This window comes from Psittacula echo (genome assembly GCF_963264785.1).
Source record: "Psittacula echo genome assembly, chromosome: 6".
NCBI lineage: Eukaryota > Metazoa > Chordata > Aves > Psittaciformes > Psittacidae > Psittacula > Psittacula echo.
Window position 1 is genome coordinate 65,861,690 of NC_137743.1, and position 16,779 is coordinate 65,878,468.

The window sequence follows — 16,779 nt, forward strand, 5'->3', positions numbered from 1 at the left end:
CTTCTGTAGTATTTCTCCTAAAGCACTAAACCCCATCATGTTCAATATGTTTTGGGGTTTTTTTAACCTTAGATGCAACTGTTCCAATTTATGTTTGTATTTATCACCACTCCTCACTGTGCAAGCAAACGCTCTTAAGGTTGGCTTATCAGGAGCTTCATGTCTGTGCCTGTTGTCTTCAGTGCGTGTAGTACAGTCTGTTCACTGATTTCAGAGAAGTCTTTCAGCTGACCTGCTTCGCTGTTGAGGTGCTAACTGTATGTGTTCAGAATACTGTTCTTCTGTTCTTTATTTGTGGTATGCTGTAATGGGTAGAGCAGTAGTGTGAAACTCTCCTCATGACTTACGTTATTGACCCACAACAGATAAATGACATTGACTTGATTTTTTTTTTTTTTTGGGGTTGTTTTTTTTTTTTCAGCCCTCCCATTCTTTTTCTTTCTTTTCTCTGTCCTTCTTTTCTTTTGGTCAAGAGACCAAAACAATTTGATTTGGCACAAACTTTAGTGCAAATACATTTTTAACAAGGAGGAAAATGGGGTTTTTCTCTAAACGTGCTTGCCATCATTTAAAAAAAGATTATTCTTCTTCTAACCTGACTCTGGTAACAGCCATGTTTGATGCCTGCTATATGGTAAATTACCTTAACATCATGTAAACTTTCTGTTTTAGAGGAATGAAGAAACTTCTCCTGGAAAGGAACAAAGCGTGCAAATGAGTTTATGCACATGCTTCCATCTGAATATTGCTATACAGACCTGCGTTGCATGTGAATTTGCACACAGATTGCTTTCTTCTCTATCATGAATAAAAAGCACAATTATTTCTTCAATTAGATTGAATAGCTGCTGCTTCATTCCTTATGAATTTATCAGTTTCTCCAGCCAGACTCACATTTCTTTCTGACTTATATTTCTCATGCCAGATAGTGGCCACTGATGCTGGAAATGGTGAAGAAGTAAGTAAGACAGCATGTTTTAAAAATTATTTCAAGCAGGTTTGCCGAAATCAGACATGCTTACAAAGAAATGGCTCAAACCTTAAAATTTAGAAATTTAAGTGTATGTTTAAGGTGCTAGTTGATCTATCTCAAAAAATCAAGAGCTTTTGCGTTCAACGATGGTGTTGTCTTGCATTGCATTTGTCAAAATCCCTTCCTTATTTTCCTCCCCTGGCTTGTTCATGGGTGTGAGGCTTCTGAGTTTTCTTTCTATTCCTTCATTTAGTGATAATATCTTTCTGTCTGGCTTTCATTTGTGATTCCATCTGTATTTCTTCTCAAATTAGGACAATATTCGATTTCTTTATCCTAAGATGCTTTCTCTAGTACAGAGTTACTTAGAGCTTCCCACTGTGTCTACTTTGTTTTCCAGGAAGCCATTGTATGGATTGTTTCAATATAATTCCAGTATGATTGGATTAGAATCATTAGCTGATCCCTCAGATACCTGGGAAATTATAGAGACTATTGGAAAAGGCACTTATGGTAAAGTCTATAAGGTTGCCAATAAGAAAGATGGGAGTCTGGCAGCAGTAAAGATTCTGGATCCTATCAGTGTAAGTAAAAAATATGAAATTGTAACTTCATTGTTAATGTGAAAGAATTCTCAAACACAGTTGAAATATACATCAAATGTATAAGATACTGAAAGCATACTGAAGGGAAAAAAAAATGCAGATTTCATTGACGGAAGTAGTTTGGGACCAGCACCTGAAAGCTGGAACTTACAATTTCACCCTCTTGTTACGTTATTTAAGACAGCATTTGCCTGGTTTCTTTTTGAGGTTTATGTAATTCTTCTGGTACAAATTTAGGTATCTATGCTTGGAGCATGCAAGTGATAAGGCACGGAGGCATTGCGCTTAGGGGTCTGCTATCGCATGGAAAATACAAGATGCTTTGAATCTTAATGTTTTTATTTTATTCTGTGTACTCCCTAAAAGAATTACTTTTGCCGTCACAGAAGTGCTGTGAACTTTAGGATGTTTTATAGTTATCTTTTATAAGTTGATAATACTGTGAGGACATAGTTAAGATAAAATCAGAAGAGCACAGCCCAAATTCTCAGAGGTAGTTCTGTGCCAGCTCCAGTTTTAGTGGGCATTAAATGCCTAGCTTCCCTTGAGAACCAAGGCCCTAGTTTTCAGTGGAAGTTCTAATTGAGAGTTGCTCAGATTGGATTGAGCTACAGTTTGATCATGACAGCTGGGCTAAAGTATTTACTAAAAAGCTACATTTCTGTCATCTGCTACTACTGAAATTCATCTTGGTTTTCTTTGGTATAAATCCAAAGAAGGTAGTAAATAAGATGATTCCCTTTTTAGCAAAATGCAAAAAAGGGAAAATGCATGCGAGAGCCTAAGTTTTTCTAATAGTCACAGTTAATGCAGAAACAAAAAAAGTTTCAGTGCTTAAGAACTGGTCTGAGTTGTGGCCTGTGTGCTGATATCAATATTTTGTAATTATCACAGAATTCTTTCATTAACAAATATTTAGTAACATTTGCTTATTTCATGGGTTTTGTTTTGTCTCTTTAATTGTTTCTGGTGTGTTTCTTTTCCTCAGAAGAATGTTTTTACTGATGTCCCCTTTGAGGTTTTGTGAAATTGTTCTCTCTTTGGTCCCATCTGATGACCATAGAAAAAAGGATGAATCAAAGATTCCTGTATTTACGTTTAGCTTACAGATTAAAAATATGCATGTTCAAAAACAGGTTAAAAATACTACATGTGTAAATTTCTTATTGAGATAACTGATCATAGTTAAGTATAATTTTTACTTCCCTGGCTGAGAATATTATGCACTGAAAGAATCCTTGAAGAACACTACTTGCTTTACACAGACTTCACGTTTCTGTATATAAAAAAAAGGCAGAAGTGGCATAATTTAATGTGGGTTAAATTTATAGTATTGTGTGAATAATTTCAGCTGCATGAAAGAAAACCCATTTAAAACTACAAACTAATTAGAAAATGGTTCTTCTGCATGAGAATTTACTCTTGCTTTGTACTGACTTACTGTGTTCTTATGTTCTGTATGTTTGTGTTTTTTTATTTAGGATGTAGATGAAGAAATAGAAGCAGAATATAATATTTTACAGTTTCTTCCGAATCATCCTAATGTTGTTAGATTTTATGGGATGTTTTACAAAGCAGATCATTATGTGGGAGGACAGCTCTGGCTGGTACTTGAGGTAAAAGCATTTTGATAACATTACATCTTAACTAGCAAATGTTGTCTGGTTTCTGTTTGTGAGTGCTAGAAGAGTCACAGCCTTTCACGATTCTCTGATTGGGGCCTTTAGTCTAAGGACTGGTGAAAAATGATGTGTGGTAGCCTACTGTTGAAAATCACATCTGAACTTAAAGTTTGTTCAATAGGGAATGTCCTTGCATTTTATTTCTGTTCAAGGTGCTACATTCTGCCTCCAAAACACACAAATCCTTTGGATATGAGTGGTTGCCTAGAACCAGCTTGATTTTTTTCTTGGTTGAGGAAACATTAGACAAGACATTTCTCTAAACTTTCATAGAGTTCAAGCACTTAAGGGAAATGCAAAAGATCATGTAGTAGTAACATGGAGTACAGTTAACAAATATGCTGTCTATTGCAAAAGCAAACAGGGAAAATGTTAATGGGAAAGTCTGTTTTATGGTAACTTAAAACTTGAGGCTGGTGGCTGTTGAAAATCTAGCAATAGAAATGCCTTCTATTAACTCTTCTTATTGAGTGGCCATCAAAATGTATTTTGGCAAGGAAAAATGAGTTTTGGTTGTATTGTTGCCAGTTAAATGAGTGCCAAAGTTTGTTGCAAGTTGGGGATTTCTTCTAAATTTTTTTCTAGACTTAATTGAAACAGAGCTTTGCAAAGACTAATGAGCAATACCAGACCATTTAAACATTTCTCTCTTCTCTCTGTTCTTGAATGGTGACTGGAATCAGAATAGGGAATCTTTATTTCCACTTTAGGGTGTGGGATCCCAACAATACATCTGACTTCTATGTGGTACAGAATTATGTAGCTTGAATTAAAACTTTTGGATGTGTTTCATCTTAAATTTCAGTAACTATTAAAGAAAGGAGCTTTGGTATTTTTCATTTGGTGGGTTTTTACTGTATGCCTGCTGGTTTTGTGTTGAGTTTGGGCTTGGTTTCCCATGTGTTTTCTGTTTTAATTCAAGTGCAGTGTATTCAACAGAGGCATCACATGTGGGATCCCATACAACAAAATTTTGTAAAGCAAAATCATGTCATATTCTGTGTAGCAAAGTCGAATGTAGAATTTGAGACACTTAGCTGTTTGTACAAACCTTATCAGTTAAGTAGGTTTAGTCAAGTGGGTTTTGGTGCACATTATCCAAAGTTTTAAAGAAATCTGGCATTAAAAAAAAGTGTTTTCCTTAAACAGATAAATTTACCAGACAAGTCAAACTATTTCTTGCCTTGGAATTTATATGCAAATTTATGTATGCACAGAAGTCACTTTTTATGTTATAAATTAATGACCCTTTTTCAGTAAAAGGGAATACACAAAGTACTTGGACTTTGTTCCCCGAGTCTTTGATAAAATATATTCATTGGATATGTGACTTCCAAAATCTGTAATAGAAAGGTGTTCTTTTCTTCAGGCACAGCTTTGCCATGTTTACTCACTACAAATAGAACCTTGCTTTGGTAAATGCCTGAGATGATGAAGGGTAAAAAAGGTGGTCACCTCAAATAGTTTTACAATGGTGCAGTTCTTGGGAAGATGAAGCACATGACAACTGTAAAGTACATTTCCCTACTTTTCCATCTAAATGTGCATCATTTCACTTTTTAAAGTATTGCCATTAGGTGTGAAGCGATAATGAAGTTTAGAAGTTCATTTTGACACAGATCTTTGCTGACTGTCAAGAACAGTGTCACTGACAGCTGCAGTAGTTTCTGTGAGGTGTATTTTTCATAGCCATTTATTTAACATACACTACCAAGCAGCTGTCAGTCTGTATCATTTTTCAGTCACAACCAGGTTAGGGATTTTTTTAAGTGAGGGCATGCTTTTCTTATTCTATTTTCAGGCTAAAGATAAGTTTAGTGCAGTCTGTCTCAATGGAACATTTAGTGCAATGGAAGCAAGAAGCAAAGATCTATGACTTACAATGGTTTGTCAGGACATGGTTAAGCGTGGAAAGAAAAACATGAGCTTTCTATCATGAGATGAAGTTCTCCTGTAAATATGTTTGAGGATTGTTATTGAGCTGAATTTTCCCACCTAATTTATTAAAAAAAAGTTAAATAAATCTCTACAAATGAATTAAAAAGTCAAATTCCTGCAGAACTCATCAGTGTTTCAAGTAATGAATTTTTGCTTCAGGAACTTATTTACGTAGAAGATACCTTGTTTATCATGTGGTCTGGGCCTTCCAATGAACTGAAAATTTTAGTCTAGTGAAACCTTTTCATGCAAAGGGAAGTTACCAGTAAATGAAGGAAAATACTGACATATCACAGAAATTAATGATTGAACTGAAACACAGTTCATAAAAACTATTTGAGAGATGCAAAACTTGAGAACTTCTGGTCTCATACCATTCTCTGGATTTGCACTGTAGTATTTTAAACAATGCTGGTAAGGCAAAATGCACTTCTGTTGAAATGCATCTGATCTCTGTATGGCAGAAATGTTGGTAAGGGTGCTAGCTACAGAAACAGGTCTAGAGGAGTAAAGTAAATGCAGGAATGTCAGTCCATTCTCCAGTTTTGGTGTTTGGTGGTTTTTTTGATCAAATAATTATGAATATTAAAGTAAGAAAAGGACCGAGAAAGGGGAGGGCAAACAGCTGCTTAGAAGGACATGGACTAATGATGTAAGTGAAAAGGTATTTACAGAGATTCTAATTTTACTTTTTCCCCTCTTTTGATGTATGGCAACCTATTAGTGGGAAATGCTTGCAAGAAGCTGCTTTTCGGGATCAGAATGTTTCATCTCAGCTGTTGACAGCACATGGCATCAAATCTGAGTATAGAGATATGGCTTCTGTCTACTTTATATTGCCTGCCAGCAGGAGCATTGATGGAGTGGAAGTTTAAAATGACTGTGATTTGTTGCCTCCAGTTATCAAGAGCATCAGTCTTTTTTGTCTGGCCTTCTCGTGGCACAAAAACAGTTTTTCAAAAAGGCAATGGCTGAATGTAAATTGGACTTATAAATCCTTTTTTAAAACAAAATACAGCCCTGTTCTTAATATTTTGATTTTTAGTTACATTTTATAATTTACATTTCATAATCTTCATTTTTCACTTCCCTCCCCCCCACCCAGGCTGCTGTGAAGTATTATTAACACTGCTAATAAAATACATTCTGAGGTGGGGGTGACAACATAAATAATTGGAAGGTAAAAATCTAGTTGTTCCCAGACCTGTGTTGTAATGCGGTTTTGCATGGTAGGCGTTCACAGTCTGAACAAGTAAACTGAGTAACTGCTGACTTGTCTTGTTTTTTCCCCTCTCACAACCTCCCCCTTCACAGCTGTGCAATGGAGGTTCTGTCACAGAGCTTGTCAAAGGCTTGCTGAAGTGTGGCCAGCAGTTGGATGAAGCTATAATCTCATACATCTTATATGGTGCTCTCTTGGTAAGGATGTTCATTGGGCTTGTAATGACAGCAGAGGGTGCAATTTACTCATCTCATACATACATTTTCCATTTATAAAGTATGGTAATGTTGACAATATTATGTAGGCTGTTATAGCAGCAGGAGTTGTACGAAGCATGTAATCCAGTGGACAGATGTTTCTATAGAGTATGTGCAGATTTTCTTCATTACATTCCCTAATAGTAGGGTAATTGTTTTTAAATAAGGGGGTAAACTTATTTTTGTTACTGCTGGTATATAGGGCCTTCAGCATTTACACAATAACCGGATCATTCATCGTGATGTGAAAGGGAACAACATTCTCCTGACAACAGAAGGTGGAGTCAAGCTCGTTGACTTTGGTAATGACCACTTCCCATTTGTTTTCCTGATGCATGCAGTTTAGCCAGAGGCATCTGTTTTATTTTCCCCTGGGAAGGCAAAATGCCATAGTGAGAGGTTTTTTTCAGGAGGATACTTGGAATTTTTTAAGAAGGAAAAATGGAGAAGGCACCTGATACTGCAAGAATAAAAACTCTAACCGAAAATTGGCAATAGACTTTTAACTTAAAAGCTTAATCATAATAATTTAATAATTAAAAATAGTTCTGAAGGTACCATTTTATTTACAAAGCTCTTTTGCATTTCACAAGGAATGTCATTTCCAGGGTAGTTGTCCTACTAATTTAAATTCAGATATTCTATCTTTTGCATATGAAAAGGAAACATTTTCTCTCTGAAATGGCTTTTGCTAGCCTTAAGCATATTTTTTCCCTCTGAGCAGAAGGTAAAATGGTCCCTTGGGTCCAAAACCCAACATCCACTTAATTTGTGATTCCTGCTGCTAGACTTGGGCATTGCCAGTCTGGAAAAATAAGAAACAGGAAGCAGGGAAGAAAGGGACTTGTCAATAGAATTTAACTCTGTTCAGCAGTTTTGTTTGCCTTTAAAGATACACTTGTAAAAATAAGGCAGCTCAGATACATATGCAACAGAATGGCCAATTTTATTAAATGTAACAGAAACCAATTATTAGTATTATGATTTATTGATGAAATCATATAGTACATAAGGTAATCATCATTAAGAATAGCAGTATGTGAATACCATGTTTGTTTAGCAGTGCATGAAGGTAAAGAAAAAAGTTCACAAAATGAGAGTAGTGTAAAATGGTGTGCCAAAAAATTCTGCAAATAATATTATTTTTCAGAAAATAATTTAAAAAATGTATGCAGTGGAAAGAAAATTTAATACTGATGTTGTCATGGTATTATAAATATAACATAAAATACTACTGAAGATGATAAAGTAATTTGGGAAACAGGAGGCTTTTTAGTATCTTCTAGGGACAGAAATTCATTATGTTGAATAGTAAAGGCAACAATTAAAATAGTGCTGTGAGAAACATATGGCCTAAAGCAAAACTTGAAGTGATTCCCTGACCTAGTACAAGGGAGGAAGATCCGTTTGCATTTGGGGAAATCTTGGCAGTATGATCTTTGCTTGTAACTAATCTATTCTGGGAAAAGCTGGCTTTTCTCTGCAAAACAAAATGTTTTTATCAGATCTATCAAATGCTTGGCTGCTGTGGAAGCTCAGTTTGGAGCTCTGGCTTGCAAAAGCAGATGAGTGTGCTACAGCTCCAAGTGGCACATTCAAGGAAACTGAGAATCCCAAACTTTCTGGTGACCCATGGGTTTTTCTGATTCCACATTTTAGGGTTTTTTCCCTACTGTTAAAGTTACAACAGTAACACTAGAAAATTACAACAAATACGACTCCCTCGGAAAGAGACATGAGTTGAATCTTGAGTGTTTCCTAACACTTAATGGTTAGGAAATGCCAAGAAATGCCCACGTATCTGTGGGCTTCCTGACTAAAGAAGCAACCAGCACCCAGCTTTCATTAAGTTGCTATTTTTCTCCTGTTGCCCACTGCCGTAGTCATAGAAGGCACTCGGAATGGATTAGGACTGAATCATAGGTGATGTTGAACTGTTTGTCACATTTGTTGCAGAAAGTGGAAAATCTATAGTGAAAAATGCAAGGAGCTCAGAAAGAAAAGGGACTCATGGGTTCGGATGGTTGAATGGCATCAAATTGGAGACCGTTCTTGCTTCTGCAAAAGCTTCTCTGTGATGTTGGCAGGTCACCTGCATCAGACATTGTAGAAGTGGCCAATCTGCTCCTCAATATACCAGTAGCCAGTCTGAAACATCTTGTTCTCCTTTAGAGAAGATCTAAGTGTTCAGATCTATTACAACTCTACCTGAGGCATGTGGAGTGCCTGAAAACTGAAAGATCTCAGATTAAGTACCTCAAAACAGTGGATGCTTTGGATATTTTTAAGTTAATCCCTGGAACTAATAATCCTCTCCCAATTTCCAGGAATGTTAAGGAGATTTATTCTTTGATGAGGAGGGAAGGAAATATGTCAAAAGGAAAACAAAAAAATAATTTTAAATTTAATGTAGGATTGGATATACTAAATAAGTATAATAAGAACTCAAATCAATGGGAGTAAAAATATTAAATTACTATCTATTCAGTGAATGCTATCCATTCTGTCCACAGAATGAGACAGAATCTTGACTAAAAAAAAGTTGATTCATATTCAGGGCTGTACATATGGATAGTGGGTCACAGAGAGGATTATACAGATACCCTTAATTGAGGCTTTTTTTTTTTTTCCCCTTTATTGCATGATTTTACAGCTTGCTTTTTCAGTGTAACAGAAGTTTCTACCCTCAACTGCTCTGAACAGCATGATATATTTGAATAAGCATTGGTCACAGTGTAAGTCAACCCAGAATGTCTGCAAATTATCATATATTTATGCTCATGCTTGCTCACACTTTCCCACTGTCTCCCTTTCTCAGCTCTTTGGTATTCTGCACTGTTCTGCAGTGTCTGTAGACAGCAGCTACAAATTAAGCTAGCTGAAGAGAGGTCAGAGTTAAATGCACAGAGGCTTGCTGTAGGTCCTAGCCATTAACTGTTTCACAGTGGTACACATGAAATCACTGAAGACTTGCAGTCACACTGAAAAATGCCAAACAAATACAGATTTGAATGCTGGAGCCAGCAATCGAATTATTTAACTTACGAATTATGAGTCCCATTTTCTTATTTATTGGCATCAGGCAATGTATATTATATGTGTTTCTACTAATTTTTGTCACTGGGTAATTCTATAGGAGCAGACCACTGTGTTTTTTGTTTTTAAACAATGATAAGGTGAAATATGTTTTTAAGTCAATGCTGGTTTTGTGTCAACTTATTGGAAGGCTCCTGAACTCTACACTTACATGTTGACCAGAACATGGAAGATTTCCTTTTTTTCAGCAGTGTTTCAGTAGTCCAGCCCCAGTCAGCAAAGCCCTGAATCACAGCCTTTGTTTTAAATGTGTGCTTAACTCCCTAAGTAAGAGCTGCAGCCTGAACTTGAGTTTGCAGGGGAGGATTTAAGCAAGTGCTTAAATGTTTTGTTGAACAGGAGCCTCTGCAAATACTCTAGTGAACACACTGGCTGCCAGCAGTGTTCAGGCACTAAGTTTCTGAAATGGAAGTTTTAAAGTTAAGTTGTAATTTGAATAGTTTGTGTTTATACTCATGGAAACTCAAAATGAGGTCTGTGATATTTAGGTGCCAGTTGAATTTTCGAGTTTGAATGAAAGTGCTTCAAACTGAGAATCATTCACAAAAAAACCTTTCAGCAATTCTGAATGAAATCAGCAAGCTGAAATTGATCAAACAAGTAATTCAGTACAAGCGCTGCACCTACTTTCACCAAGCATTCTGCAGCTGTACTCCCACGTTTGGGGTTTGTTTTCTAGATACTTGAAATAAACTAACTGAAATGACAGAATAAATTTGAGGCCAAGTTTTTTGGATCTCTTTTATTGCAGGTGTTTCAGCCCAGCTCACCAGCACACGGCTGCGTAGAAACACCTCAGTGGGAACGCCCTTTTGGATGGCACCTGAGGTAGGCAAACATTCCTGTCTGAGTTGTCTCCATCTATTGCAATGCACACCTCGTCACCACTTCCACATAGTAAGAGAAAAGAGTATCTTTTCTTTCCTCCCCTCTGTTCCTACTTTACTCTAGGCCCGTACTCATTAAAGTGTATGTACCATTAGAATATACAAAATGGATTTCTAATAATTTTTCTATTCTCTGTAATGTTTCCATAACAGTACTGACAACCTGCAAATAACTGAGGGTCTTCTTGAAAATGTTATGACTTGCCGATCAAATATTGTATGTCTTGGTGTGCTTGTCTGTGCCTCTGAGTATACTGGAGTGAGGAAAAGGAGGAATTCCTGCATTCCTGATTTGTTATATGACTCTGCAAAACCCTGACTCAGCTATGTGGTTTTTAACCTCAATCACTGAGTAGGGAACTCCACACTTAGATACACGGAGCAGCATAGCTTAACAATGGAGAAAAATAATGTATAGGCTGCCTAGGCAACTATCTTAGACCATATATTTGCGTACTACTCCCCAGACATAACTCTTTTCCTTCTATTTAAGGAAGCTCTAGGAAGTTTAAATGCACTGCTGAACAAAGTCCCTTCTGTACTTTCCCTAAATTTGGGATGAAAGATTTTAATCTTTACTTTTGCCATTTTAAAAACCAAAAAATACTTTTGTAAGGTATGGATTGTGCAGTTAAAAAATGTGGAATGAAAAGGGAGTGATCTGCTTATTTGTAAGCTGTTAAACCTTCATAACAGTAGTAGCCTCATTTCTGTTGAAGGCCATTAGACTTCTTTAAATTTTGTGAAATTTGTGATGGAATTTGTATCTGTTACAAATACACACAGGTCTATTTCTGTATGTCAGACAGTTAAAAGTATTGTGCAAACATTTGCTTTAGAACATTTTATACTTTTTATACATCTGTTTCTGTTGCTAAGGAAGGCTGATTATAGCCGAGTAGAGAAAAGAAGCTGCTGTAATGGACCCAAAATTGATCTTGCACACTCTCACAAAGAATGGTTGATATTTTACCATCTCCATAACAACCAGTTTACGTCACAAAGGAGACACAAGATACCTTAGAAGCCACTCTGCAAGCATTATTTATGGAATCACCTTGGTTGGAGACATTCTGAAACCTTCATAAAATACTCCTCTAGACAATAATTGACGTATTGTGAAATATTTTATTAAACTGGGATTATTAGATGTTATTTTTATAATACTGTTTTGCTTGAATAATTACCATTAAAAAGAGCAATCATACTGAATTAATTTTCCCATCCTGCATGAAAATGTTAATTCTTGAGTTAAAAAGAAATAAGCAGAGATTTTGATGTGAAAAATGTTTACCTGAAAATACAACACACATATAAGCAAGGTGCTTTATGTGCCTAGCACATAAAAACAGGAAGAGAAGTAGCTTTGAATGCTTCCTGTTTTGATTTTGAAGATTTCTCAAAATAACCAGTACCATAAGCATAGTAACTCCTCTCACATTTGCATGCCTGCATGAGCCAGGATGATCATAGAGATAAAATCTGCAAAACAGCTGTAAGATGCTCAGATACCCGTTACACTGTTGTTGAAATGGCTTTTAAATGACAAGTTGCATAACACTCATGCTAAAGTCAATACGGTTGCTTGCTTTGTGTTTATACAAATGACATATTCCAACTGGCATGCGAGGTGCAATTTGCCTTACTTCTGGGGAGATCTTTCTGGAAGTTTTAAAATATGCAGCCAAATTTTTAGGTGAAAGGTGAAAGATGAGCAATAAGCTGAAAAACTCTGCTTGGGTAACAGCTTATTAGGAACAGTGTTTTCTAGATGGAATTGTGATGAGAACAGTAAAACCTAGAAAAGTACTTAACAGTTGCAAAAATTTGTCTGTTTTGGCATAGGATATTATCTATGTCAAGTCCCAAAATACTGTAAAATAACTGGACAGGGGGGAAATATTACTAATCAGAAACAGAAAGCATGAAGAGTAGGAATTTGTTATTATTTATTTATTTATTTAGTTATTTTTAAATTGGACTTCTATTATCTATGTGTGAAACATAGGAGCCTCAGTCAATGCATAAAGCAATCATGGGATCTCATCTAATGATGAGAAAGATGGATTTATTCTGAAGGGCGAGTGGAGAGGGGACATGAAAAAGCTTGCCTTGGAGGAAGAGACTGCAGGGGTGTTTCAGAGAAATGAACGTTGTGAAATGAAGCTGACAGGGAATATTTTCCAGGGTAAACCCCAGGAAAATGCAACTTGGAAAACAATTGTGCAAGATTATTTAAGCTGGCAGATATGAATAACTGGATATAAGCAAGAGACAAATATGCTGAAAACTAGAATGGCTAGGATCAGGAGCAGTCTGCATAATGAGTAAAAGCATTGTATTTTAAGATTAATTTTGCAAAATGTATCAAAGGAATTATATGGCATGGTGCTTGCAATAGAAAAAGTTCATAGGAAAATAGGGTGAGGGTGATGTAAGGTGTTCTTTTCAGCTCAGTGTTCTTACTGGCAGTATGAAAAACAGCAGCTTATAACCATTTTGACTGACTCAGACATCTTCGAGGGCTGTTTTTTTATGATGACTGTGAGGGTTGTTTAGCAGCAACATGACAAATCAAAAAGATCTGTCCTTGAGCATTTGTTCTGAACAGAGTGTGTGATTAACTAAAATTTTTCTGAAAACTAAAAATAGAGGGAATAACTAGTCTGTGTTGGAAGCAACAGAGAAGCTTGGAAAGGATGCATCAGTTTGAGGGCAGCTTTGAAGTAAACTCACTGAAAATCGATCATTGCTGTTTAACCTAATCAGTATTGTCTCACACTTAACAACCATAGACATGCGGAAACAGGAACACTGAATGTAGGCATGCCAAAAAAAGATAAATAAGGTAACACAGTTTAAATATGATGAATGCTTAAACTTGTCTCTTGCCAAACACTTAAGGTACTGAAAATCTGCTTCTTGTATGCTGAAATAAATTGTGTTGAATGCTAGCAGGAGGAATCAGATTTGAAACTTTTGAACTGAACCACCTATATATCTCTAGTTCTAAGCCTTAACATGTTTTATCTTCAACCTCTAGTGCAGAACTGAACAAAATCTAGTTCAAAGAGAATTGCAGTTTTCCTTTTTTCTAAATGTATCATGATCTGGCTGGAAATTTGACTCTTGAAACCAGCTCAGTTAGAATCTGAACATGTTTTCTTTGGCCAAAATCTACTTTTCAGAACAGAAAGAGAAAGATACTTGAAGTCAGAAAGAAGTCGAGAGATGCTGAAAGTAATTTAAAACCATTGGGAGTATGCTTATATATTTTACTGATAACTGCTAAAAATGACAATGGTGCGCGAATACTTAGGTTTTAAAAGGAACATTAGTAAAACATAGTTGATCCTTTGAAGAATTATGTGTTGAAATATGACACCTGACAGTAGGAAAGGTTGGGACATTGATAAAGGTAAGAGTTCTGTAACGATGAGTTAACCAGTGATAAAATCTTGGCCTTGTTTTGCTATTAATTACAGGGGGATTTCAGATGTAATATTATTATTTAAAGCTGTATTAACTCTGTATTTTGTATGTTTGTTAACCATCCTGCCAAGGTGAAATAGTGATCAGTAAGACCCCCCCAAATTGTTTTCTTTCCACCTGCTGAATCAAGGCATACTCCTTGGGATAAAATTCAGTGTGTCTGAGCATGAGAATAAATTTCTGAATTGTTAGAACAGTAAGTGACTAGTTTAAATTGTGTTTCTTTTTTTCAATGCTCCTGTGTAGTTTTTTAAGCTTTAAGCCTGATTATAAGTGTGTGCCTAATCCTGAAACAATGAGTAATATTTGCATTGTTTCAGTATAAAGCTGTGTTTCTGCATAATCTAAAGAAAAATCAACGAAACTGGTAAAAAAAGCACCCCAACAACTAATTTAATGTAGTCAATGTAGTTGAAAAGTATATGAAGGGAAAAATCTAATTTTGCAAAGACTCGCAGCAGCTTTTCCACTGAGGCCAATATTCATTACAGTAAGGGCTGTATTCAGACCTAGAATTCTGTCAAAAAAAAAAAAAATCCTCATTTTGGGAAACTAGGGCTGATTTCTCGTATTTACCTCTCTCAGAGGAGACATCAACAAATTACAAAAAAAGTCCATTTACCAGTAAATACATTTCATGTGTAGTTAAATACTGAGTTGGAAAAACAGCATAGAAAAGACAACTGCATCACTAACCTGGGCTTATGTTTTTAATTTACTTTAAACAAGTACAGTGATACATTCCTTTGAAACTACTGAATATATTCTCATTTTGTGACACTTCAACATAGCTTATTTTCCAGCCCTTTCTAGCCCTTTCCAGCCCATTATGAGACTCAAGCCAGCAGCCTGTTAACAGCTTTAGGTCTCTTCACTTTGATTCCTTATTAGCTAACATTAGCTCTTCTGGTACGCACATTTTCACTACACTTTTAAATGCCAAATAAGCATGGAATTTTGTAAATGCTGATTTATAATGAACTGTAGGAATCCACTGCTTAATATAAATAGGATATAGATTTCAAGAACATATATACAGTTATTTTTCAGCCTGAAAGGCATTTAAAAACAGTGGTACAGTGAAGCAGTATGCATATTTTGTGATATGGAAACATAAGGGATTATGTACCTTCCCTAAAAAGGAAAATATTTTCTTATAAGATCTTCCATGCAGGTGTAATAACTATTCTCTTACAGGTAGTGATTAGATAGATTACTGAATTAGCTCTTACAATTTTTTTTTTTTTAACCTTGTGAATTACAGTGAGATAAGATTGAAAACATAATTTACAAAAAATAACTGAATGTCCTTTGGAAGAAACTTTACAGATAGGAATAGAGAAAACTTCTGCTGCTTTTATAGATTTTGTGTTTATCTGCCATGATTATTAATAGTGAAGTGATTGAAAATCCCACACATTTAGTGGGTAGAAATAATAAATGCAGTAAGTAAATGGTAAAAATAAAGAATGGTGGCATTAAAATATTCATAACATAGATTTTTTGTTGAAGTGTTATTTGAATAAGTGCTTGTTGTTTAACATTACTTATAATAGTATGTGTTAGGCCTAAGGCGAAAGGGAATAGCCTACTTGGCAAAGACTTGGAAATTGCATCCCTGTTTTGAGAAGTTAAAGTAGTGGGACACCACTACTTTAAAGAGTGCGTTACAAATTATTTTTAGGGAATACTAGCTGCCTTCTTGAAATGCAGAACTGGATCTGAGCATGTCCTGTGGTACATGTGGTGAATAGGTATGGGCATGCTGGAGAGGAACTACTACAGGGTCCGTGTGAAAAGGCAGAGTAGGAAGAGTGGGAACCATTGATCTAAACAGATAGGGCAAGATTGTATGGAAGAACTGAGGGACATAGAAGTGGAATGGTTTGCTTAGGGACTTACAGCAGGTCAGTGGCAGAATGTGGGATAAAATTAGGCCTCTAAGTGACCGCATGAGGCTGAATTTTGATACAGAGGTTTCTTTAAAGGGGATGGCACACAAGAAATGCAGAGGGTGCAGCAGGACAGCATCAGCAAGCTCTCCCTGCAGAGCAAGGTCCATCAGAATGCATCACCTTCTCCTTTGCCTCCAGGAGAGCTGACCTCCTCATGGGCTAGCATGGTAGAAGGGGATTGAAAAGGATGTGGCAGCTGGAGGCCAGTAACCTTGATAACATGATAATCTTGTGAAGGGATGTGGAGGAGTTACAGATGCTTCTGTTTTGTTCTAACCTAAACAGCAGCTATGGAGGGGTTGTACAACTTCCATGTAAGGTGATTAAAGATTAAAAAAAAAAACAAACAAAAAAGACCAACCCCAAACCAGTAGAGAAAATAATTTCACCACCACACTGCTCTGCATTGAGATCCCTACCAGAAATCTGTTTACTTAGGAGGCTGGAGTTGCCTCTGAGTTTCTTTGTGAAACACCATTTACAAATCTGGGCGAGGTGTGTAGTGTATAATTCTTACAACTCAGAGGTAAATCTGTGGATCAGAAACAACATGTATCAATGCTACTAGCATTAGTAGCGTTGAAGCCTTGATGGTCTCATGGTATAAAGCAAAATAGATTTATGTGCTTGAAAGCTTATCTGTTTTTCCCCACTGTATCATTTGGTCTAATA

At 36.1% G+C, this 16,779-nt stretch overlaps 1 protein-coding gene across 1 annotated transcript in view; it reads left to right on the forward strand.

Moving 5' to 3' along the window:
- The window catches only part of MYO3B (myosin IIIB), a gene marked incomplete at both ends in the record, with an annotated part of 209,923 nt that overhangs the window by 26,781 nt on the left and 166,363 nt on the right, over positions 1–16,779 (forward strand). Inside the window, 5 exon segments of the mRNA XM_080622032.1 lie at positions 1,374–1,557; positions 3,060–3,194; positions 6,513–6,617; positions 6,880–6,979; positions 10,525–10,601. Of these exon segments, the coding sequence (XP_080478158.1) occupies positions 1,374–1,557; positions 3,060–3,194; positions 6,513–6,617; positions 6,880–6,979; positions 10,525–10,601 (601 nt within the window).